Source organism: Drosophila virilis, chromosome 3 (assembly GCF_030788295.1).
Source record: "Drosophila virilis strain 15010-1051.87 chromosome 3, Dvir_AGI_RSII-ME, whole genome shotgun sequence".
NCBI classification, from domain to species: domain Eukaryota; kingdom Metazoa; phylum Arthropoda; class Insecta; order Diptera; family Drosophilidae; genus Drosophila; species Drosophila virilis.
Window position 1 is genome coordinate 20265470 of NC_091545.1, and position 24267 is coordinate 20289736.

General features: G+C 42.4%; 2 protein-coding genes across 6 annotated transcripts; one reads left to right on the forward strand and one right to left on the reverse strand.

Moving 5' to 3' along the window:
* Positions 1–439: 439 nt before the first annotated feature.
* On the reverse strand, positions 440–5957 carry Cat (Catalase). Its single transcript, XM_002047993.4, has 2 exons — positions 5777–5957; positions 440–2141 (listed from the first exon to the last, which is right to left on the reverse strand). The coding sequence occupies exons 1-2, from the start codon at positions 5831–5833 to the stop codon at positions 678–680; spliced, it is 1521 nt and encodes a 506-aa protein (XP_002048029.1). The 5' UTR covers positions 5834–5957; the 3' UTR covers positions 440–677.
* A 498-nt stretch (positions 5958–6455) lies between these two features.
* LOC6622170 (BCL-6 corepressor-like protein 1) lies at positions 6456–23936 on the forward strand. Of its 5 annotated transcripts, none has more exons than XM_032434300.2 (7): positions 6456–6781; positions 7653–8625; positions 13745–13807; positions 16008–21635; positions 22112–22240; positions 22309–23108; positions 23175–23936. In XM_032434300.2, exons 4-7 carry the CDS (start codon positions 16013–16015, stop codon positions 23385–23387), a joined length of 6765 nt encoding a protein of 2254 aa, XP_032290191.1. In that variant the 5' UTR covers positions 6456–6781; positions 7653–8625; positions 13745–13807; positions 16008–16012; the 3' UTR covers positions 23388–23936. The 5 variants fall into 5 exon arrangements, with proteins under 5 accessions (XP_032290191.1, XP_032290192.1, XP_032290193.1 ...); XM_032434301.2 differs by having other exon boundaries at positions 7720–8625; XM_032434302.2 differs by having other exon boundaries at positions 7723–8625.
* The last annotated feature ends 331 nt before the right edge of the window (positions 23937–24267 follow it).

The following is a 24267-nucleotide window of genomic DNA, read 5'->3' on the forward strand; positions in this document are numbered from 1 at the left end:
CGATTCTTATCGATATGATGAACATGGAACTAGATAGCGTACAAAAAGGTAAGCCGCTTCTGCATTTTGGTAGTTAGAATACATATTTCTAATTTCCAGTCTAATAGCTTTTGTTGTTTCCAAATTGCTAGCTCAAATCAGTCCCTCGTGTTGATCATGAATATATAAATTATAAGGGATCGGAGATGTATTCTGCTTCCTAAATGCATTTGCTCAAAACCAAAAGGCAGCAGCTCGTCAGAGGATTAAATCCCTTGAAGCAGGTGAGTGTGAGGATAAAACAAGCTGCCAGGAAGACTTATAAACAGAAATGTAGGAGATTGGAAGTCTTGGTGCTTCGATGGCATCAGGTTAGAAAGGAAGTCAGGTATGATAAATTTCAGAGGCAGTTCTAGGCATACGATTCATGAACTAAAATCAAACAAAACACGCATGGGACTTATTTTATATCAAAATATTAAGATTTATTACGATTTGTTACAATTATACGTTTTCTTTATTGCTAAGTTTAGCATTTTAAAACAAGGCACACGCAGGGGAAAGATAGCTAGCATTGAAGTACCACAAAAAATTGCCCGCAACCAAAGAACTGACAGCATGTTCAGTGGGAAGTTGGATATAAAGTGCGATAAGCTGTACTCTGTGCAAATTAAGCGAAACCCACTGGGCTGGAATATCTAAAACTTGGACGATTTGATCAGGTTGAGTGCCTCGGTGAGCATGCGTCCAAAATCGGCATGGACCAGCGTGAAATTCTTGACCGCACGCTCCTGTATGAACTGACTGGCATTGCTCAGATTATCGGCAATGTTCTGCACGAGTCGCTTCTTGGCGCAGTTGTCGAGCACATGCACCCAGAAATCGGTCACCTGGCCGTAATTATCCTCCGTATCGCCGCTGCTGTAGCGATAAACATCGCCGGTCACCGGGCAACAGGTGGATAGGGCGCGAACGCGTGGATCCTCCTGCGGGCCGTTGAAGGAATTGGGGAAATAGTTGGGTGCTCCGTCCTGGTTGTCGGTGACATTCATGAAGCCATCGCGTTGGAAATTGTTAACCTTAACGCGATAAGGGCAATTGACGGGAATCTGCAGATAGTTTGGTCCCAAACGATGACGATGCGTATCCGAGTACGAGAAGAGGCGACCCTGCAGCATCTTGTCCGGGGATGGCTCAATGCCGGGCACCAGGTGCGCCGGACTGAACGCAATCTGCTCGACCTCGGCAAAGTAGTTCTTCGGATTGCGATCGAGCACCATTTTGCCGACTGGTATCAATGGGAATTCCTTGTGCGACCAGACCTTGGTCACGTCAAACGGATTGTACTTGAACTTCTTGGCCTCATCGAAGGTCATCACCTGTATGCTCAGCGTCCAGCTGGGGAACTTGCAGTTCTTGATGCGATTGTACAGATCACGTATGCTATAGTCCGGATCACTCGATGCCAGATCGGCTGCGGTCTTCACATCCAGATTCTTGATGCCCTGATCCGTTTTGAAATGGAATTTGGCGTAGACGGGCTCGCCCTTGGCATTGACCAGCTTAAAGGTGTGCGAACCATAGCCGTTCATGTGACAGAAGCCGTCAGGTGTGCCGCGATCGCTAAACAAGAACGACACCTGATGCGTGGACTCGGGACGCAGTGTCAGGAAGTCCCAGAACATGTCCGCATCCTTCAAATGCGTTTGCGGATTACGCTTTTGCGTGTGTATGAAGCTAGGGAACAGAATGGGATCACGAATAAAGAAAATGGGCGTATTATTGCCCACCAAATCCCAAACACCATCGTCCGTATAGAACTTAACGGCAAATCCGCGCGGATCACGCGCCGTATCCGCCGAGCCGCTCTCGCCGCCCACCGTCGAGAAGCGAACGGCCAGCGGAGTGCGCTTCTTGACCTTCTCAAAGATCTTGGCGGCACAGTACTTGGTTATATCGTGGGTAACCTCAAAGTAACCAAAGGCACCGCCGCCCTTCGCATGCACCACACGCTCCGGGATGCGTTCGCGATCAAAGTGCGCCATCTCGTCCAGAAAGTTGACATCCTGCAGCAGCAATGGTCCGCGTGGACCCACCGATAGCGTCGCATCCTTGATGCCAATGGGTGCACCGCTGCCCGTCGTAACTACGCCCGGACATTCCTGCAAAGAAGAGCAATTGTTGCCGCACATAAAGATCAGATAAATGGCTGCTTTTATCGCTTGAAAGTGCACAGATAACAGGTAATCCCAGTTTAACTATATACCCTATATACCCTATTTAAACATTTGCCCCTATATGCGAATCTAGCTGCACTTTGTTTCTCTCTTTGGTCGAGTTCAAAGTATTCGCTTATCTAATCTGTGTCCAAGTATTTTTCTCAACTTTTACTGCCAGCTCAAGTAGAAGCATAAAAATTGGATGGCATTAGTTGCGTATCGCTCTTCACGGGAGGTACACTCTATATACCATATATATATATATATATATACATATATATATATAGTATATAGGCTAAGATTAGAATACTATCACACACGCTAGATTCCTTGGCTTTATGATGGCAGCGGCAAGGTGCAGCTGCTGCCGCTCCCAGAATAGCTTATCAGTTATTCTGGACACAAAAAAGTCCGAGCTGAGCTGTTTACTAAATGTATCTTTAAGATACTGCGCTGACTAACAATGCATTTGGCTTACATAACTTATAAAATGCTAACCATAAAATTGCATATTAAGCTGACGACAATTTCATCACAACTCCCATTAGTTTAATTGTGGCGCATTTAGCTTCTCATTGTTAGACAACACCTGATATATATCTATATCTATAGGTATATATCGGGTATATATCGGGTATATATATTTATGTGTATATATGGATGTGCGAAATAGTGCAAAATGTGCTTCTGAATTTTGCAGTTTTCTTCTGATTTGCAATCACAATTGTTTGCACTTTGAGACATTTGCGACATTTAATGAATGTGGGGCCACATCAGAGGGCGCTCCTGGCTAGATAATAAGAAGCAAACAATAGCTATCAAGTGTGTGTGCGTGTGTGTGTGTGTGTGTGGTGTGTACTTTGATAAGGCACAACGATCGATTGGACAGAAATGCAAAACATCGGAAAGTTTTAATTGCAAGTTGTTTATGCTGCAAGAAACAAGCTAATAAGGCCTTCAGCTGATAAATATGCAGTAGAGATAAGTTAAGGGAATCTTGAAAAAAAAAAAATCTTAAAATAAGAAGAAAATACAAAAATGAACAACAGGCAAGCTTACAAAGAAAGTATTGTTGCCTTTTGATCGGATATCTGATAAAAATATATCTTATAAAGTCACCAAATGATAAACTTTGCACTAAAGATAAGATTGCGTTTAAAGAAAAACTTGAAAGAATACTTAAAATAAGTAGAAAAAAAGTAACTGAAAGATTGCAAAGAAAGTATTTTAGCCTTTTGATCGGATATCTTATTAAATAGATATCTTACATGAATTTATATACACTTAATATAAGATTGCGTTTAAAGAAAAACTTGAAAGCATACTTAAAATAAGAGGAAAACACGAAATTGAACAGTTTGAAGATTTACACAGAAAGTGTTTTAGACTTTTGCTTAGATATTTTAAAAACGATATCTTATTGCGTTTAAAGAGAATCTTGAGAAAATCTTAAAAAAAGTATAGTACCACTTCGATCCAATATATCTAGAACTGAATCGAAGAACTTTGCGTGTTTGAAATGTATTTCAAATATGCGCATATATACATATATGCATTTCTAGCTATTTTTGGGCATTCCCCATTGAACAAAGAAGTGCGAACATACTGAGTATGCAAAAACAAAGGCATTCGAATAATGCCTGACAAAATGCAGTTTATAGTTCGCTTGCCACAAAAGGTCGGGCCAAGCAACAACACGAACTCATTTGTGGGTCAGCCGCAATGCGATTTCGACAAACATATTCTCACATATGCGATCGCAGGCGAGTGCCAAATGGATTACATAACCAAATGTGGTCGATAATTGTTTCTTGTTTTGGATCATTGATCGTTTGCCATGCCCTCACTCCCCACCCCCCCCCCCCACTCCCCTTCGTTCCACCTGGCCAGGTGAACGAGTTTAAGGCGTTTGCGTGGCGAGTTCAACGACTTTTTGTCAACCAGTTTATGCAACTCGCGAAAGTGCATCGACTTAAGGCAACAAAAGTTTAATCTAAGATGAAGAAAAAAAAAAAAACTCATTGATTAACAAGCTGCGCGTTGCGAAGGCCCCGCTTCGAGTTGCTTTGTGCAACGTGTTGCATATTAGTTCATAATTAACTAAATAAATAATTGCATTGCGTGCGTACTGAAGCAGAAATTCAATTTTCTAATTGCAAGGTTAATTAGCTAAATTATGTGTGGCAAAGCCCACAAAACACACCCTCAGCTATAAGTATAGATATATATATGTATATACGATTCAGATTTGAATTGCAGATTGTAAGCGGGCCTCGGGGGCGGGCGGCGTGGGGTGGCAGAGGGTGGCTATAAATTAGTTATGATTATCTTTCGCTCAACAAAAAATAATGCCAAATACAAATTGATAATGGATATGGAAACTCGGGCGAAATGTGCACATATGGAATAAATAGATAAGGATAATATATGTATTATATAAAGGCCAGCGGATGTGGGGCATATATATTTTAACAGGCAGTTGTAGATTTACCTAATCAAAACTCCTCTAAGACAAAGAACTCGAAAGAGTGCAAAGAAATTGAGCTGAAGTATTTATCAAATTAGAAGCCAATTCTTTGCAAGTCATCTATAGAATAAAGGGTATCGATACGACAGACATCTAAATAGATCGGAGATTTCCGAAATGAATCTCTCAAGAATCTAAAACCTTCCGCTTCCAACCAAATCGAAAGCGAAAGATTTTTAACAAATATTGTCGAAATCAAATGAGTGCAATTAACGTCTAGGTGTGCCAAGAGAGAAAATAATAAAAAGTATAAAAAGAGTTGATCATGCGATGACAAGACAAGTTTTTGGGCTGGGCGAAGGCAGCTCTTGATTTGGAAGGCCTTTGGATTAGGTACAATTGGAACTATGCAACTATTTTATGGACTGATAAGCGTTATCACAAACGTGACGATAAGATTGAGTATGGATTTATAAATAAATAAGAATGTTCACTGTTTGTAGGCGAAATTGTTGGCATAATCTAATTAAATGAATGAAGCCAGCAAAAGGACGATGCTGCCAAGCTGGAAAATACCCAGTATATCCTGATTTTCAAAACTATACCCTATTATTTTTGTCAATATATTATTTGCTACTAAAGGATTCCTTGCAGGAACTAAACTATAGAACTATAGATATTTACAGGGTATCTTAAAGCCTCCAACTGCAAACCAAAAACGAAAAAAAGCCAGCAGCAAATATAACAATGCAAAGTCGTGACTACTAGCGCAATATATATAATTTATATATTATATATTTGCTCGAGAGAAACGCAACTTGTTTTGATATTGTACGAAAAGCAAACACCCTATGCCCCACACACCCAACCCAACGTACAAGAGCGAGAAAGCGAGAGAGTGAGAGTGGGCGAGCGAGAGCGAGGAGCGCAACACTAGGCGAGAGAAACAAAACAACAGTGCATTCAGTTGAACTTTGGCTATGCGAGCTGCAAACTGCGCTGCTACAAAAAATGTCCATACACAATTCAATGTTTTATTGTTAATGAAAAACATTGAAATTCCTAGCGGGCTGTTATCTGTTGAATCGCTTTCGCTTTATTCGGTACTCACCTTTTGCGAGTTCTTGTAATCAAGCAGTTGATTCGAAGCGGCATCGCGTGTAGCCATTATTCAGCCTTATTTAATTTCCTTCTATAACCAGAAATTTTGAGTATGCTTTACACTGAAATGTTTTACGCGTTGTCGCTGATTTGCGGCTAATTTTGTTAACTAAAACACGTAGAACGCAGCGCTCATTGCTTTTATAGGCGGTCTGACATTTACAGTTTTCTGTGTGGCCGCACGCCGTCAGCACGAAAATGCCAAATGTTGACTATGTTAACTGTTAGGAACATGCAAAAGTCCAAATACATTCTTTGCTTGAAACAATTGTAATTCTAACGAAACTTTTTTATTAATTTGTTGTTTACCTTACCGAAAATCGTTGCTAAACAGTTCTTGCTCAAATAGAATAAATGCCAAAATAGACCAACAGTTGGTAACAGAATGTTAACGAACATTTCATGTTATAATTTGTGGCGGTCGGTCGATATACAACCAATATCGTCTGTTAGTCGTGCGATATTTTGACGATGGCCTCTTTAGTTCGCTGTATTTGCTTGCGTTGGCAGCTCGCGTTTAATTCGACGGTTGGCAGGCCTCCGTATTTTTGTAGTCACTTTCTCAGTCATTCATTCTTCATACGTTCGTTTGCCTTCGTCTCTCTCGATTTTTGAAGTAGTAGTGATTTCTTTTTATAACAATCTCAAATATATACATAGTATATATAGCAAAAGCGATTATATATATATATACCAATAATATAGTGCAACACATTTACATAAATAATAAGCATACAATTTAAATGCTAGTGCAATCCAAATTCAATGGCACTTTCGTAAAAGTAGCTTTTTACGTAAAAAGACACATAAAAAAACGGCGCGTGTGAAAATTTTCAACAACGACGTAGCAGCAGTCAGCAGAGGCAGTCTCAGTCTGTCTCGCCTCTACGTTTCTTTGCTGCAAAAGGAGAAGCTGAGCAACAACACAACTACAACAAAATTCCCCACACACAAAGTAGGCCAACAACAACAAAAAAACAGCAAAGCAAGCAACAGCAGCAGCAGCAACAGCAACAACAACAACAAACCGTAGTGTGTGTGTATGTTTGTGTGTGAAGTGTATTATAATAAAAATGTGAATGTGTGTGCGTGTAAAATACAAAAAAGAAGTATCAAAAAAGTAGAAAACTCAGCGACCGACAATTTGTAATTGTGTCAGCCTATTTGTGTACGTGTGTGTGTGTGTGTGTGTGTGTGCGTGTAAATGATTTAAATCAAAAGTCTTAAAAAAAATTTGAATTTTGACATTCAAACGCACATCGTATGCATGTTGCTGTGTCCGTTTGCATATATATATATATCTATATCTTTATATTTGTATATATCTATAAAATGTTGTGTCGCTGCGCACATTTTGCGAGACAAGTGAAATTGTCTTTGTTTCGTTTGCAAGAAGCGTCTGCGGGGGCGCCTAAAGTGTAGAAATGAAGTTCCCTTCAAACGAAACATCGTTGCCCCCCTGCACGGCGAAGTCAACGTCAGCGTCAACGTCGACGTCGACTGCGACTGCGACATCGCTACATAGCGGGCTGAACACAGTGTCTGTGTGTGTTTGCTGTCTCGTTGCGTGTCTGTATGTATGTGTATCAGTGCGCGTGTGTGAGTGGCAATGAACGTTGCCTAAAACAACAACAACAACCATAAAATCAACATACTTTTTTTTTTTTATTTTGGAATATTTGCGCCGTCGGTGATTATACTATATAGACAGACGCCTGCAGCTGATGTGAAGATGATGTGTTGCTCGCTTGCTGATTGCCTGATAAATCCATACAAAATGCAAATTGAAATTTAGTGCAAAATAAACATATTTTAATAATACTTAGGTCTATCGCTCCCTCTACCCCCCTCTCTCTCTCTCTCTCGCTCTCTCTTTCTTTCTATTATTCTCAGTAGCGGTGCATAAGTGAAGCAAATGTACACGAAGAGGCAAACGCTGGCGACGCGCCGCGACGTCGGCTCTGCAGGACAGGTTTATCAGGGCAAAAATTTCACAAAAAGATACTGAGCCGTATATATACGTGTATGTGCTCCCCTGTATTTTGCAAAGTGCGTCTTTGTGTATGTGTGTGTGTGTATCAACAATGTGTGCAACAATAACAAAAACAACAGCAACAACAACAACGACTAACATAGCAGCACGAGAAAGCAAAGTGAAATTTATTAAAGCAACAACAACAACAACACGCAATACCAATTCGAAACCGTTATTCAACAATTTCTTGAAATAAGTGAAAGAAGGCAAATACTGGTTTTTATATACATATACACACACATGTATGTATGTGCATGTATATTTTAATGTTGAAAGAAACAACAACAACAACAACAGCAACAACTAAAAAGTTGCTGTGCGAGAAATTTGTACGTGTATTACCAGCGTGTGTGTGTGTGTGAGTGTGTGTGTATGCGTGGTGTCTTCAGACTGTGTGTGAGACAAATAGTAAAACAACAAAGTGAAAAGCAATGCTAAAAGGAATTAAAACAACAACAGCAACAACAACCCCATTAACGGTACCAAACAATTACACAAAACGTGAACGCAACGTGAAATAACAGTAAAAGTCTTTTCAAAAAAGCTACAGAGAGCGCAACAAAAGCAACACGCGTGGGTGTCAACGTCACACGCACACACGCTCAACCAACAGCAGCAGCGCCAGCGGCAGCGCAGCAGCAGCAGCCAAGGGGTGGCTGCAGGGAACAAAGGCAGCGTCCGGCTCTGCCACTCAGCTTTACAATTGAGCATATTTTCAAGGGCTCCAACAAGCGCGCGCTGCGTTTCAATTTAAATTATTGGAGGTGAGTTGTTGGTTTTTTCAGTGTGTGTGTGTGCCTTTAATTTAATTTGTTTTGTTTTGCCTATTTTTTTAATAAATTTCGAACACGTCTCACCTCAAACTGTGCAAACCAACAGACAATTTGTTTTCTGTGCAAATTTAATGGACGCGCGCTTTAATTAAAGCTCTTTGGCTAATAGCAAGAGAATGACAGCCAAAAGGGAGGGGTTAAGCCGCAGCTTACTTTATGTTTGGGCCTTAATATATGTATTTGGCAACGTTGACACATGCTGATCCATTTTTTGATAAACCTTTCCCTTGCTCGTACAGAGAAACGTGATGTTTTAACCTTGCTGCCATCAACATATGCTGTATCTATATATATATATATATATATATGTGTGTGTATGTGTTTATATATATGTTTATGCATACAATTTTCTGCTTCAATTGACTTCAATTTGCTTGGTTACCAAATTACGGTTAAAACTAAAAGTACCCTATCCTAATAACAGTTTCTGTTCCCCCCTTTTTCTGTACTTACACATGCAAAGTATATGTTAACTTATGTGAGCTAATTGTCATACTGGGAATATATTAAACCCATTTTATTTTTTAAATCCACAAATATCCTTGTCTGATCTTTTACTAGGGAACATGTTAGCATGTTAAACTGAATGAAATATTTTTATATAATCCAAACAATAAGTTGAGCAAATCGCAAGAAATGTTTCTTAATATTTCTTTCTTAGTGTACAGCAGATCGGCTCCTGAACAATTCGAATGCTCAATGTCGTAACCTACATAGAAAGTAAAAATCTATAACAGAACAGATAAGTAAAGACACAAACCTAGAGATAAGCAGCCGCCGAGGAGAAGCAAACAAAAGGCAAAGAACGTCTTGTTCGTAAACATTGAACTAATTGTGTCAGGTGTAAAGAACAAGTTCCCAGGCATATATATTTACCGATTATCTATATATATCTATAAAATCGATTATGCCTTAAGCAAGCTGTGCTTTAAGATATATACAGAGTTAGCTTGTCTAGCTTGTTTTGCTTAAATATATTGTACAAGAGAAGAGTTTCTTAGTTCATCAAATTCAAATTTTAATAGCAAAGGAAAATTCTTAGCTTAAACAAAAGTTAGCCTAACTTCATCACTAAATTTGAAGTTTCTCAAATTTGTATTAGGCAAAATGTACATAACTGCAAATAGCTGAAGTTTAAAAAAGTTTGAGAAGCACAGAAAAGCTTACTCCAAACAATTCCTGTATTTTCGACGGATTTCTGCCCATTTCCCAATATTCCTTCCCATTGGCAAATTAATATTTCCCTCTTCATTAAGTTCAATTAATTTCTTGTCGAATCTCTTGTAGCAGTTTTTTCAAGATATTCATTTTATATAACTCTTTGAATATTCATTCTTATGGATTCCTGTCAAATGAATTTAACTAATATCTTATTAGATCTTTCACAAAGATATTTCTTATTGGCTTCTTAATATGCCTTCCGACTAATTTCTGCCGACTGAGGTAAAGCCAACTTTTGCCAGATCTTTTCCAACGCTATTATAAAATTCAAATGTAGTTCTTCTTTTCATTTCATAATATTTCTTACACATTTGACAAAATACCTTCTCATGAGAGTTTAGTAGTACAAGAAAAGTATTCAAAACTATATTCATATATTTCATATCTAGAACATGTCCCATTCCCCGCAGAATATGTCCCATTCAATGTCTAACATAATTTGTGTTACAGTTATAATGCCCCTTCTTCAAGGGTACAAAAATAGAAGAAGCGCTGACAATGTTTGCCCAGCGATTTTATAATCTCGTGTATGTGCATGTGTGTGTGTGTGTGTGTTTGTGTGCCTGTCGCTGTCTGTGTGTTGGTTTTGTTGTTTGTTTGCTGTCCACAAAAGTGAGAGCTGAAAAACTCAAAACTGATAATTGTTTAGAATTTTACTGTACAGCTGTGCCCGATTCGTTGGGGCTGATAATTATTTAGGCTCAAGTTATGTATGTGCCTCTCTCTCTCTCTCTCTCCCTCTCTCTCTCTTTCGCTTCTGCTGTCTTTATCTATATGCACATTAGAGATGAGTCCGCGTGTCAGCTGAACACGATGAAAACACGAAGCGCTTTATAAGTATGTTATAGGCAGATTCCATTATGCTCAACATTTGTTACATTTACAAAATTCACATTCTGCGATTCCATTAGCGTAAGTTGTTGGCAACATATGAATGACAATCATCTCTAATAGGAACTTTGTATCTGTATCTGTGCCTGTATCTTAATCTGTATTTGTATCTCTATCCGTGCCTTGCTTTTAGAAAAGTATCTGCATCTGTTCGCGTATCTGTATCTCTATCTGCATCTTAAGGCACGGTGCCAGCTCTAAGCCCCTTAATTAGGTATTCTTTAGTGTGCGCTTAAACGGTTTGTGTAGCTCAGTTTTTGCCTTGTTAAAGCTTAAAGCAGCGTTCCAGCAACCGGTTTGTTTCGAAACACAATAGAACTAAAGAACTGTTTGCTTATATCGTGAGTTGGCAACAAACTTTGCCGCTTAAATACATATATATAAATATGCATGCACATACATAGACACAATATGCAGGTTAAGTTTGTTTATAGTATAAAAACTTTCGGATAACTTTGGTCAAGATTTAAGCTATTTTTGAAAAGCGTAGGGCGTTTTCTGAGCAGGCGCAACCAGGTCACAAAATCGAACTAGAACAAACTTTCAAAGTTCAGTCAAGTTTTTTTTTTAACATTATTAAAAAATTATAAAAGTTAGTTTCTCTTTTTGTGGATGTTAACAAACCAAGTTTAAGCACATTTGCTGACTGGCCAAAAACAAGAACAGAAAATTCATAATAATAAAGAATTACAATTTAAAAAGTTAATTAAGTTCATTAATTTTATGAATAATTCCAATGAATCATGCTTTTGATTGTTTGCCGATCATTTTACCAAAATGAAAATACTTTCAAAGCAAATTACGTTTGTCATCAAAAATGTTTTATTTTTTTTTTTATCACGTTTAGTGCTTTTATGTCTATTCGTAGTACCTGTTAATGATTGCCTGGTCGGTGGCGGGAAAGGGTGTAGGGTAGAGGAGGGGAGGGTTAAGCCAAAGTTGCGGAACTAGAGCTCAGATTTCAGCTGGCATATTTCACAGAAATGGCAATGACCCCTCAACATACATTTCAGACTTTAAACAGATTCAATTAAGTTAATTTCGAGTTTCTCAACTGCCTAAATCAAAAAAGAGTTGAGTTCTAGCCCCTTAAAGGGGGTTGCTAATGTTCAAAGTGACTCATTTTTTTGTTAACTGAATAAATAGAAGCTTGGGTTGGCATAGTTTTGTCTCAATTCTTAGAGAAAGTCATCTGTAGTCTAGTTTCAAGAGAATCTACCTATAAAACTGTGTGTAATGGGATACATCAATGCGGTTTGCCGACATCTTGTTAGCCTTGTCGCTAAGCTACATTATCTGAGGGGGAAATGCTTGTATCGGTGGCCATAATATTGTGGTCAGACGGACTTGCTAGTCGGATGTGGCTCAATTGCAATAATATCCATGTTTTCACTCTGCGAACAGGGTATAACAACTTGAACATTATGTTATTAACATAATTAAGCATGTTAAGATTTGTAAGCCTTTCTTTTATGCATTTGCAATTCACACTCTGAAACATATGTTAAGTAAGTCTTAATGAGCTCTGCTTTTTCAAGAGCATTTTAGAAAAAACAGATTGGATTTTTAAAGAATTTTTTCATCCATAAACTGTGTTTGCTTGATTTTCCTCCTGCTTCCTTACAGTTTGAGAGTCAATGCCATGGGCTTACAGTTTCAGATTCATCAGCTCAGTAATTAAGAATATTTCCCCCTGTTCTTAGCATTTAACATACTGTTAACAGAGCAAAGTCGGTTGGCCCCAATTGCGAAGTACTTACTCTTAAGCATTCGATTAAAGCTGATCAGTTTTGCCACACCTAATAAATACGATGGAAATTTCTGATAAGTGATACCGTAATTATTTATGGCATTTTGTGATACGATATGATGCAACAATCAATATTTTGACAACGTGCTCTTTAACAGTCTGTCACAAATAACATATGTAATGCTTTACAGAACACTTGAGTGCAAAGCATCGATTTAGAATGGTAGAGCGCGCGCGAGTGAAAGGGACAGAGCGAGAGGAGAGGCAGAACGAAAGCGAAGAAAAAAAGAGCAAATAGATTAACAAGCAAGTTCTGTACGTACGTCTCAACGTCTGCCGCGAGCGTATTACAACATTTGCGCGCCGCAGCGACGACATAAATTCTACAGCTACTGCCGTGAAATCAACGTTGACTGCGCTGCGCTAACGTTTCGTTGTGTTCCGTTCATGTGCCGTTGGCCCCCAAAGGCGAATAAACGACAATAACGAAAACAAAAACAAAAACAAAGGCAGCGGCAACTGCTCCGTCGCCGATCGTTAGCGTCATCGTCGACGTCGACGCCGACGCCGCCGTCGTCGTGTTGCTCAGCTTAATTTGGCTTTGTTGGCGTTACAAAAGTTCGGTCTTTGTGTTGTTATTGTTGTTATTTGTGTTGCTTTTAAAAATGTTTATCTTAGAATAATAAGGAACATTTTGTACACATTTTTTTTTTTTTTTATTATACAAATGCATTTGCTAAATACATGCCCATTATCGATTTGAAGGGCAATTAGTGGCTTATCATTTTACTGACCAACGCAAATTTAACTACAAATCTAGCCTCAAAATGACATTACTTGCTAGAGATAATGTTATATATGTTTCCATATATGTTGAGGTAAAAGATCTACTTACATCATAGATTAATTTAGCTTTTGTCTGCCAATTCTTAGAAAATATATTTCCTGTTTCGATTCCATTCAAAAAGAGCAAGAGCTGTTTCAAATTCTATATATTCCATTTTTAGTTCAAGGAATGAAAAAGTATTGCAAACTTCTACTTTACCATGTTTATTAAATTCTTCTGAACTTTTTGGATTTCTGACATTTTCCACATTTTTGAATAGATTTACTTTTATCCAACCTATGACAAGTTTTATAAATACAAAAACATAGTGATACATATATTTTAAAAATGTTTATTTACAGATGCTGAATGTGGTCAATATTTTCAATAGGTGTTCCAAAATCATTGGACTATAAGTCACAAAGGTAAATATTGCTGATTTGTAACATTTAAACGAAATCTCAGTTTCTTTTTCGATTCGTAGAGTAGTTAAGGGAATTTCCTATATCTGTTAGCTATTCATACCGATCGAGAATACATATGCTATAACGACTTGTCAACTTCGCCTAAACATTTCACATTTGATGAAAATATTATATTATTTACTGCAAGTGTATTAAATTATGGTTTAGTGAATGCCGCCTATTAAGTTTTATACTTGTTTTTATATCCATTTATTTAGCATTTTAATATGTCTCATGTTGTTGTTGCTTTGCGCTTTTGTTTTCTTATTTATGGTTTTTGCTCTGGTTTTCTTCTTTATTTTTTTTTTTCAATTTTACAATTTCACATTTCGCAAAAGTTCGTTGTGCTCTTACGTCGCAGCTAAATATTGTGCGCGGCATTGTTCCGTTCCGTTCCGTTTCATTTCATTCCGTTTTGTTTCGTTCGTACGTAGCGACGACGCAACATCGTTCACACATTGTGCACATGTATGCACAAATATACAAGCATGCATACACACACACACACAGACATGTGCATGCATATACTTATTTATATTACTTGCAATAACAACAAAAAAAAAATGCGTCACAATTTATTTACACTTTTGCTAGCGGCAATGGCAGCACACACACACACACACGCAGACGAGAGTCGTCGAATGTTTGTATTGCATGTATGCATGTATGTATGAGTATATTAGGCCTTGACCTCTACAATCGACATATCCCACAACTCTGCCGCAGTTTCTTCGCTGACTGCGCTGCGCTTTTGGCTTTTGAGGGCAACGAAGTTGCTTTTCTTCGTATTAAATGTAATTGCTTTTCGTTTGATTATCAATTATTTGTTTGTTTACAGTGCAAGCAATTGAAATTTCTACAAAATACAAGCGGCGCATCATAAAAATGGCCATTCGCAATTTACATACATACATACATACATACATACATATATTCTTGTCTTGAAGCTAATTTGTGTTTGCAATAACAGACTTGATTGCGTTACATAGCTGTACATATATACATATGTATGTATGTAAACCAATGTTTGAAACTGTAATTGCTGAGGAAGTTTAACGAGAAAGCGGCAGTTGATGAAGAAGCAGAATATGTTAAACTCCTCTCACATACTTACAAAATAACATTCATGCTTAATGTTTACTTTGGCAGCTTTGCATAGGAAACTGTGAATAGCCCAAAGTAAATAAAATGTTAACACACTGTTAAGTGCTCAAATTTAACATTGAATCTGTAAACATTCTGCCTGTTCTTTTTTTTTTTTGGTTGCACTGTAAAACGCGTTCGGCACGCAGATGTTTTATCTAGGCACAATATTTTTTGCAGTAGGTGTATCTGCTTGGGTGTGTGTGTGTGTGTGTGTTTATTTCCATTTCAAGTTTTGTTTACTTTTCATATCTAGTCTTATCACTAACACGTGAGTTTTTGTTGTTGCTAGTTGGGATTGTTTTGATTACATTTTTTTTTTCACCTGCCCATTAACTGTTTAATGACAGCTTTAAATATAAGCTAAGAATTAGCAACTAAATGGGGCATCATGTTGCATGGACTTTGACTAGATTTTATCGCAACTTATCTAAACTCGCTTTAATTGTATTTTCTTTTTTTCAATTTTCATTCCTTTGTTTTTGGTTTCCTTCAGTTTAAGAAGCAAATGTGATGGAAACCTTAGATTATTACAGGGTATAATCTGTTTGTCAAGGTGCCTGGCATGTATATTTATATATATATATCAACAATTTTAACCTTAATAAAATAATAATATAATGAACATAAGCAGCTAAACAAGTTGAAATGAACGTCCATTTGTTCAAATAATGAAATTTGTATTTTCTGCTGGTTTCACATAAATTTCGTTTCATAGGGGTAGCTCTCATTATTATAAGTATGTGGATTTCTAAAGAAAAAAAAGGTTGTTCAATGATAATACGTGAAATTGTTGATGCAAAGCCAGAATTAATCAGAGCTTTAGGTTCAGGCAAAACCGGAAACTTACATTTATTTTAAACGTTTTGAGTTAGTTTCTGGCATATTCTTTAAGAAAACGTTGAGCTGGTAATTAACATGGCAAAATGTATAATAATAATAAATGTACTTACTTTTATCATTTTATTGGCATATGATACGATTTGTTATTGAATGTTTTGTATGCTTTTCATTGCAGTTACAATGGACCCGAACAGGCATAACGAATATCAAACGCATCATCATCAAACTTCCCACCCACTGCAACACCTGCAGCATCAGCATGTGCATGCGTATCCACAACATGCGGTGCATAACCACATACACCACCAACAACAACAGCAACAACCACCTGCAGCAGCACCACAACAACAACAACAACAACAGCAGCAGCAGCAGCAACAACAACAACACCTGCCACCTCATCCGCATTATCAAGCGAGTCAACAGTCAATCAATTACCACAGCGCACAGCCAGCGGATGCGGAACGCTCCCGTGCCGCCATTTATGTGTTGGGTGGACGTGCCGGAGGTGGAGCTGGTGCTGGTGGAGCAGCAGCATCTGTTATGCCGCCAACAGGTGCTGCCGCCTCGACATCTGGTGGCGATCCACATTTGCAATACTACACCTCCAATCGCGAACTGAGCGTCGGCAAGAGGTCCGTCGAGGCGACACCTCCACATCCCTGCTGGCAGTACAAGACGGTGCATGTCGGTGCATCCAGCCAGCCAACTGGCGCCGCGCCCGTGCCGCGACACCACAGCAGCACGCTGTACAATGCGCCCTACTGGCCGCCGCAGGATGAGAAGCAGCAGCAGCAGCAGCAGCAGTCGCAATCGCAGTCGCATTTGGTGCATTCGCAACAGCAGCCGCGTTTGGGCTACGGCAAGTCGCATGGCACAAGTGCAATCAGCAGCAGCGGTAGCGGGAATGGAAGCCAACGCTACTACGAGGACAGCGGTAAATACTCGGCGACAGTTGCGGGCGCCAAGCTGGTCAGCTATGCGCCCGAGCCAGCTGCTCGCTACGAGCCAATGGATCATGTGGTGAATCCCAGCAACGCGTTGCTGGGCACCACGGATCAACAGCCTAGTCCCAACTATGCGCGCAAGTGTCCGCAGCACTACGAGCCGCCAATCGAGCAGCGCAGCGCTGCGGCCCCTTCAACCATCAATCATCATCTGACGCCTGCGCAGCCTGCACAGCCTTCACAACAACAACAACAACAACTGCAGCAGCAGCAGCAGCAGCAGCAGCAGCCGCAGCAGCATCAGAGTCTGTACATGCCACCGAATTTTCAAAATACCGTGCACAATGCCATTGAAAAGTATGTGCGTGAGACGGCGCCGGCGCCCAATTTGGATTACAGACGCACGAGCGCCAGCTTCCCGCGGCCCACAGTCAATTATTATGCTGCAACAGGTGGCAGCGGCAGCGCCAGCAGCAGCAGCAGCGTTGCAAGCGCCAAATTGGAGCCGGAGCCGCCGGCACTGACGCGTGCGTCGCTCTATCATAATCCCTACAGCAATCCGGCCTCGCGTCTGGACCAGGAGCAGTCGTCGGCCGTGGTTGTTGCGGTCAGTTCACGTGATCCGTCGCCTGCCCTGGCGCATGCCTATCCCACCAAGTACGGCAAGCTATTGCCGCAGCAGCAGCATGGCACGCCGACGGCAACGGCGCCGCCGCCGCCGCCGCCGCCGCCGCTTCCCTTGGCCGCCGACGTACAAAGACGCAGTTCCTTTAGCTCGACGCCCAGCTATGCCTCGTATTATCATCACGGCACACCGTCCCCGGCCGCTGCCCAGGTGGCCTCGCCCACGCCGGGCCAGCAGCTATACAATCACACGCCGCCGCCCACGAGCGGCACAACAACCGCCTCGAATTACTCCACGCTGCAGGTGTATCCGCACGGGCCGGACATCTGTTGCCAGCCGCCGACGCCGTCGATGGCGACCAAATCAACTCTGCCGTCGGCTGCCAAGAAGAGCGCTGCCAACGTGAAGCCCAACTATCGTGCGCTGATCAACGACATGCTCAAGCGCAACACGGCCAGCGAGCAGGAGCTCAATCTGCAGATTATCAAGAAGACGCTGAAAATGGAGACGGCGGAAAGTCGTCTAGCCGCGACCACCGCCCGCCACTCGCCAGTCACAATTACAGTTCCTCCGTTACCTGCGCCCGTTATACAACAGGTGCCACTGCCACAGGTGCAGCCGCAATCGCAGCCTATGCCGTTGCCGTTGCCGTTGCCCAACCCGCCTGCCGCCCACTCACCGCTGGACCTGTCCATGCGCACAATCAAACAGACCGCCGACTCCACAGACTACAAATATCAGCGCACGCTGACGGAGTCGACGGCCACGGGCACGCCACAGGTGTCGGGCACAGGTCTGGGCCTGCCTCGCTTTGATATAACGCCAAACTTTGCGCGCAGCAACCGAACTGCGCCCGGCACGCCGGCAGCGGCGACGGCTGTGATACGCCAGGCGCCGGCAAGCACGGCTGCGGCGGCGGCAGCGGCAGCTGCCGTGACTGCCTCACCTGAGGCCACGCCCATGCTGATTAAGGCGGCGCAGCAGCTGCGTCCCAGCGTGCTGGAAACGAATCCCTTTGCCAAGCGACCGCAACTGCCGCCCGAGACGAGTATCAGGCCGTTGCCCACGCCCAGCACAACCGAACCAGGCACGAGCACGACGGGCACAGCGAGTGGCCACAACAGCAGCAACCCCAACTATCTGGGCCGCAAACGGCATTTGCAGGAGTACAATCAGGCGACGGCAGCGGCGGCGGCCGCAGCTGCGGCGGCAACAGCAGCAGCGGCAGCCAAGCAAACCCGGCTGGAAGCGCCGCCGGCAACTGGCTTGGTTGCCGCCTCTGTGCCGGTCATAGCCGTCAATGAGCAGGCCACGGTCGTCAAGCGATTGGAGCAGACATCGGGTAGCCGCATCATTGTGTGTCCACAGCCCAAACAGGAGCCGATGCTGGTGCCGAAGACGGAGCCACGCATACGCACCAAGGCGGAGCTGAAGGGATTCACCTTCACGCCGCCGGTGCTGGCTCTTGCTAGCTCGACAACAACAACGACTGCCGTTGCACCAACTGGAGCTGCTGAGTCCACAGCAGCTCCAGCAGCTGCTCTACCATCTGCGCCACATCCCAGTCAGCAGACAAATCACATACAAATCAAATTGGAGCCGGCGCCCACGCCGGAGCTCGAGCTGGAGGATGCCAGCGTGACGAGCTTCAACAGCAACAGCCTCTTGGACTGGGGCAGCACCTGCAACAATCTCGTCGAGCAGCTGCTGACCAAAGTGATGCCCGTGAAGACAAACTCCGTCCAATCAGCGACGTCAGCCAACGAAAGTGTTGCGTCTGCCATTCTGCCCACCAGCCGCATCAAGCTGGAGCTGAGCGAGGATGATCTGCCTGTGGCGCGGATACTGAAGCGTCAACCGTTGCCAGCGGATGCCGAGTCGGCGGCAACAACAACCACACAGGTGACCAACACGACGACCACGAATGGCAACGTATTCGGCGGAGCCCAGAAGAAGCTGAGCAAGTCGGACCGCGAGAAGAAGCGACTGATGCAGGAGCAGCGCATAGCGGCACGACTGGCTCCCACGGCGGGCCAGAGCAGCAGCTCCGAGAGCGACACCACGGAGCTGCACAGACGCAAAACGGCCAGGCAGAAGAAGCCGCTGATGCGCAAGGGCAAGCCGCGTCGCTCAGACGAAAAGGAGAAGCAACTGCAACAGCGGGAGCAGCAGAGCAGCGACGAGGAGCAGGAGCAGGATGGGGCCAACAGTTCCAGCGAGGCAAAGAGCTGCATCAAGAACCTGGTGAAGAAGACGAGGATAGCCAAGGCTAAGGAAAACAAAGTGCAATATACTAGTGGAAAGTGCAAAAGAAAGATGAGCGAAAAGCAACGCGAGAAGGAGCAGGAGCAGGAACCGGAGCTGGAGCAGGATGAGAAAAGCAGCTCGAGCAAGGCCAGCAATAGCGATGAGGAGCAGCAACAGCAGCAGGAGGAGCAAGACGATGAAGAAGAGGACGAAGAGGATGACGACGACGAGGAAGAGGACGCCAGGGAAGGGAATCAAGCCAAGCGTAAGCCAAAAACCTCATTAAAAACTCGCATAGCACCAAACACCATGACCAGATCCAAGCGCAAAAAGGAACTGGAACTGCAGCTAGCCAATAGCAAGGTCCTGCGCAACGAGAAAATCATACGGAACTCGACGACAAAGATCAAGCGCAAATATGTGCGCAAACTGGTGCCCGATGCCAAGAAGGAAATGATGATCACACGGCTGCGCAACAAGCGCGAGTCGGTCGTAGATCTGGCCCAGCTGAATGGACGCAAGTTGAAGGGCAATGCCAAGACTAACACGACCAACAACAACAGCAACAGCAAAGCGAATCCCTCGCCGCAGCAGCAGCTATTTCTGGAGGAATATCGTTACAAGCTGGCGCTGAAGATACCCCAACGCTTGATCTCCATCAACAAGCTGAACAAGCTGCCGCACGTGGCCGCCTCGTTGCCGGATCTGGAGCGCGGCCGTCATCTCACACAGGAAATGTCCTGCTTCAAGTCCACGCGAGGCCGCAAGCCGCGCTCCAAGCTGCAGCAGCAGCAATCGCAGCAACAGCAACAGCAGCAGCAGAAGGCGACGCCCAAGTCCATCATTGATGTGCTACATCTGCGCGTCACCAGCAATGGCAGCCAGCAGGGCAGCAAAAACGGCACCTCGCAGTTGTCGAACTGCGCCACGAGCCTGCAGAACTATAGCGAAGCCTCGCAGACCTCCGCCTCGAATTCGCTGTACGAGCAGCTGCAGGAGACGACGGAGCACAGTCTGGAGGACAGCACGGGCAAGCGGCATTTTAGCATCTTCGACACAAAGGTGCTGCAGAGCAAGACGCGTACGGAGTCCAAGCTGCAGCAGCGTCGCGAGATCATACGTGAGATCTTTGTGGGCACGGAGCGTCCGGCCTCGGCGCCGCCGGAGTGTGCACAGCAGCAGGCGGCGGGCGAGGGCGAAGGCTCCACATTGAGCTACCAGCAGTACGAGGATTTTCTGGAGCAAATGAACTGCATTGTCAGCGCCGACAACAACAAGCTGGCCAGGCACAGACTCAACGATGAGGCCAAGAAGAAGACAGATTCGCCCGGCATTGCCACAACCGCCGCACACTGTCCGCACAAGCGCAAGTATCTGCGGCGCAAGGGCAGCTCCGGCTTTGATTATATACGCAAGAAGAAGCGACCCACGCACCATCATAATACCAGCGCAAGCACCACCATCACGAGTACGCCCAATGCCACGGCCGGGGAGCAAACGACGCCGAGCCTTGGCGCCTCCTTGGCGGCCATGGACGCGGCGGAGTCGGCGGCGGCGGCGGATGAACGTCTCGATGATACGGACAGCACCATAGCGGGCAGCAGCTCCCATTTGCCGATCAAGATCAAAACCGAAATGGACGTGTACCGGGAGATACAGAAATGGGTGCTCAACAAGGGCGTCGGCCAGAGCACCATGCACAAGGCGGCGCGTCAGGGACTGATTGATGTGGTTGTCTATTGCCTGGATCGCATGGGCATGAATCCGGATCTGAAGGACAATGCCGGCTATACGCCGCTGCACGAGGCCTGCACCCAGGGTTGGCTAGAGATTGCCCGGATTCTATTGCAGTTCGGTGCCAATCACTCGGAAGCCGCCCAATCTGGCATTCGACCACTGCACGGCGCCATCGAGAATGATCACGAGGAGGTGGTGCGTCTACTATTATCCTATGGCGCTGATCCGTTGCTGGCAACGTACTCAGGTGAGCATGATCTTGATGTGTTCTCGTATCTCTCTCTCTTGCGTACAAAGCGATAGAGCTTTATTTACCTCTTCCTTTCAATGGTTCACTCTTCCTTAAAGCTACTGGGCTCTTTTATGTTAATGTCCCTCTTTTTAACAATCCAATCTATCTTTCTAGAACTATTTGCTATTTGATTATCTTTCTCTTCCAGTCTAACTCTCTTTAATAATTCTACAATCATGCTCTCTTTAACATGGATGGAGCTCTTATCTGTTACCTTGCGCTTCCATTCTGATTCTCTTTAATGAAGCTACAGATCTCTTACATGATATTTGATTATGTTTCTCTTCCAATCGACCTCTCTTCAATAAAATTACAAAAGTTTCTCTTCAAGCCTGCCTCTTTTTATTAAGTCTAAAGAACTCTTATCTGTCTTATCAAATTTGGCGCTCTCTTAAAACGTATTGAAACAACGTAACGCTCTCTTTTTCTAGGCCAAACCCCACTCATGTTAGCTTCAAGCAAATTGATGTGCGGCATCTTGAGCTCTCACCTCAGCGATGCACAAAGTGCGGCCGCTGACATAAAACCAATGCGATTTCCAGGACCCTGGCAGATATTTGGTAAGTACACTATTTCAATACACTGTAAAAGATCAATAAAATATCGATTTGTTTTTTTATGGTTATAGATAAGAAGGAAAACGGTTTTGATATATTCGATAATGTACCGAATACAGCATGTGATATGAGCAGAGCTCAAACTAGAGGAAGGCGAAGGCAAGAACGCGGACCTGACGACAACGAGAATCCGGCAAAGCCCAAAACCCACAGCACCAACAACAACAACCACAACAACCACAACAATAACAACAACAATATGAACGGACTATCACGGGAAGGTGGTGAGGAGAGTAAGGAAACAGTTAAACAAAATGGGGAGATGAGCGCAAAGACTGCAACAAAACCAATGACAACAACAATAACAACAACAACTGGAACAACATCAGCAACAACAATAGGAACAACAACAAAAACGGAAACAACAACGACTACGGTGAAAATGGAGCCTGGTGCGGGCTTTGAGGATACGAACAACAACAAAAACAACAATGATATTAACGTTGAGCAAAATGTAACGAGCGTTGTGAATGGCAAGAATGAGGTTAAACGGGAACCACAAGACGAGGACGATAATTTGAATATGAATACAAATATGAATATAAATGTAAATGTGAAGCATAACGAGTTGAATGAACACAATGATCACATTGATAACATTGATAACGATAATGATAATGGTAATGATGATGACGAGGACGAAGAGACGTTGGCGGACGAATTGAACGGTGATATTTTTAAATTTGAAGAGGCCGATGTGCCCTTGCCACCGCTGTACTTGCTCAAAGACGAGGGCAGTGATAAATGGGTACTCTTAAATGATTTGTGCAATTTACTTAAGGTTAAATCAAAGGATACGCTGCTTAACAAGGTAAGCTGGCCAATCGATTCGTCAGACAAATCAAATTCATTTAACATTTGATTTTATTTAACGCAGATCTGCCCGAATGGCCAGGCCCTGGCCAGCACACAGAAGCAGCTGCTGCGGGAGTTCAAAATCGATGACTTCCTGGAGCAGGCGACGTGCCTGCAGCTGCTGTGCGCCGGCGAGAAGCTGAACATGTTTAGCTCCTCGAAGGTTGTGCTCATCAGATACAACGACAGCGTCAAGAATTTGTTGGGCGTTAAAACAATTTTAATGAAATTTTAGAACGAGTTTGTCGTGAATTTTAAGGCATTAGAGAATACATGATAATGCACTAACTATTAGAGTGTGTGTCTACATATATATATATATAAATAATACTAATAGTATAGAATTTATATATATATATATATATTTTAGCCGATAATTTTAGTGGTCAGTTTTACGTCTTTGTCTTTGGAAGACAGTCTTTTATAAAAACAAAAAACAATTAGAACTAAGTGCAAAGTGATACAAAGGTGCTATACCCACACATTCAAAAAAAAAAATAAATAAAAGGAGAGAATATTATAAAACAAAAGAAGAGAAGGACAAACAAGAAAAATGAAAAAAGCAACGCGAATCGGTAGATGCCAAGTTTTGGCAGTCGGAGAGCACCCGATAAATCAGCTAATCGAAATCTAATATACCTAGGCCTAATTGTGTAATGTAATCTATGGTTTTTAATGAAACAAGCTAGCAAAAACAAAAAAAAAAAAAATGAAGAAAACAAAATATTAATTTAGATATTAATTAATGAAAATATAAAAGAATAGTCTTAAGTAAAGCAACAAAGGTGTATTTATGTATTATGTATTTTTAAATGAAATTATTACACATAACAAACAAAATTCTATATGAATATATATATCAATATATATATATATATACGTATGTATATATGTATATATTTGTATATATATTCATATTGATAAAACACTCCAGTGTGCATATGCTTACAAATATATGTTATTTATATCTATCGTAAATCAATTTTGCATATAGATTTGTAACTTTTTGATGTAATATTAAAGCTATAATAAGATCATATTCAACTAAAAGATAGCTAAAAATACTTTTTGGCAATTTATGTAACTATAAATATATATACATATATATATATATG

What these genes read in the sequence shown, in the direction of transcription:
- Cat (XM_002047993.4), bottom strand. Translation starts at nt 5,833, where the DNA reads ATGGCTACACGCGATGCCGCTTCGAATCAACTGCTTGATTACAAGAAC. An exon ending in ATTACAAGAACTCGCAAAAG is followed by an intron (nt 2,142 to 5,776) that starts GTGAGTACCGAA and finishes TCTTCTTTGCAG; the next exon opens with GAATGTCCGGGCGTAGTTAC.
- LOC6622170 (XM_032434300.2), top strand. Translation starts at nt 16,013, where the DNA reads ATGGACCCGAACAGGCATAACGAATATCAAACGCATCATCATCAAACT. An exon ending in GTTGCTGGCAACGTACTCAG is followed by an intron (nt 21,636 to 22,111) that starts GTGAGCATGATC and finishes CTCTTTTTCTAG; the next exon opens with GCCAAACCCCACTCATGTTA. An exon ending in AGGATACGCTGCTTAACAAG is followed by an intron (nt 23,109 to 23,174) that starts GTAAGCTGGCCA and finishes TATTTAACGCAG; the next exon opens with ATCTGCCCGAATGGCCAGGC.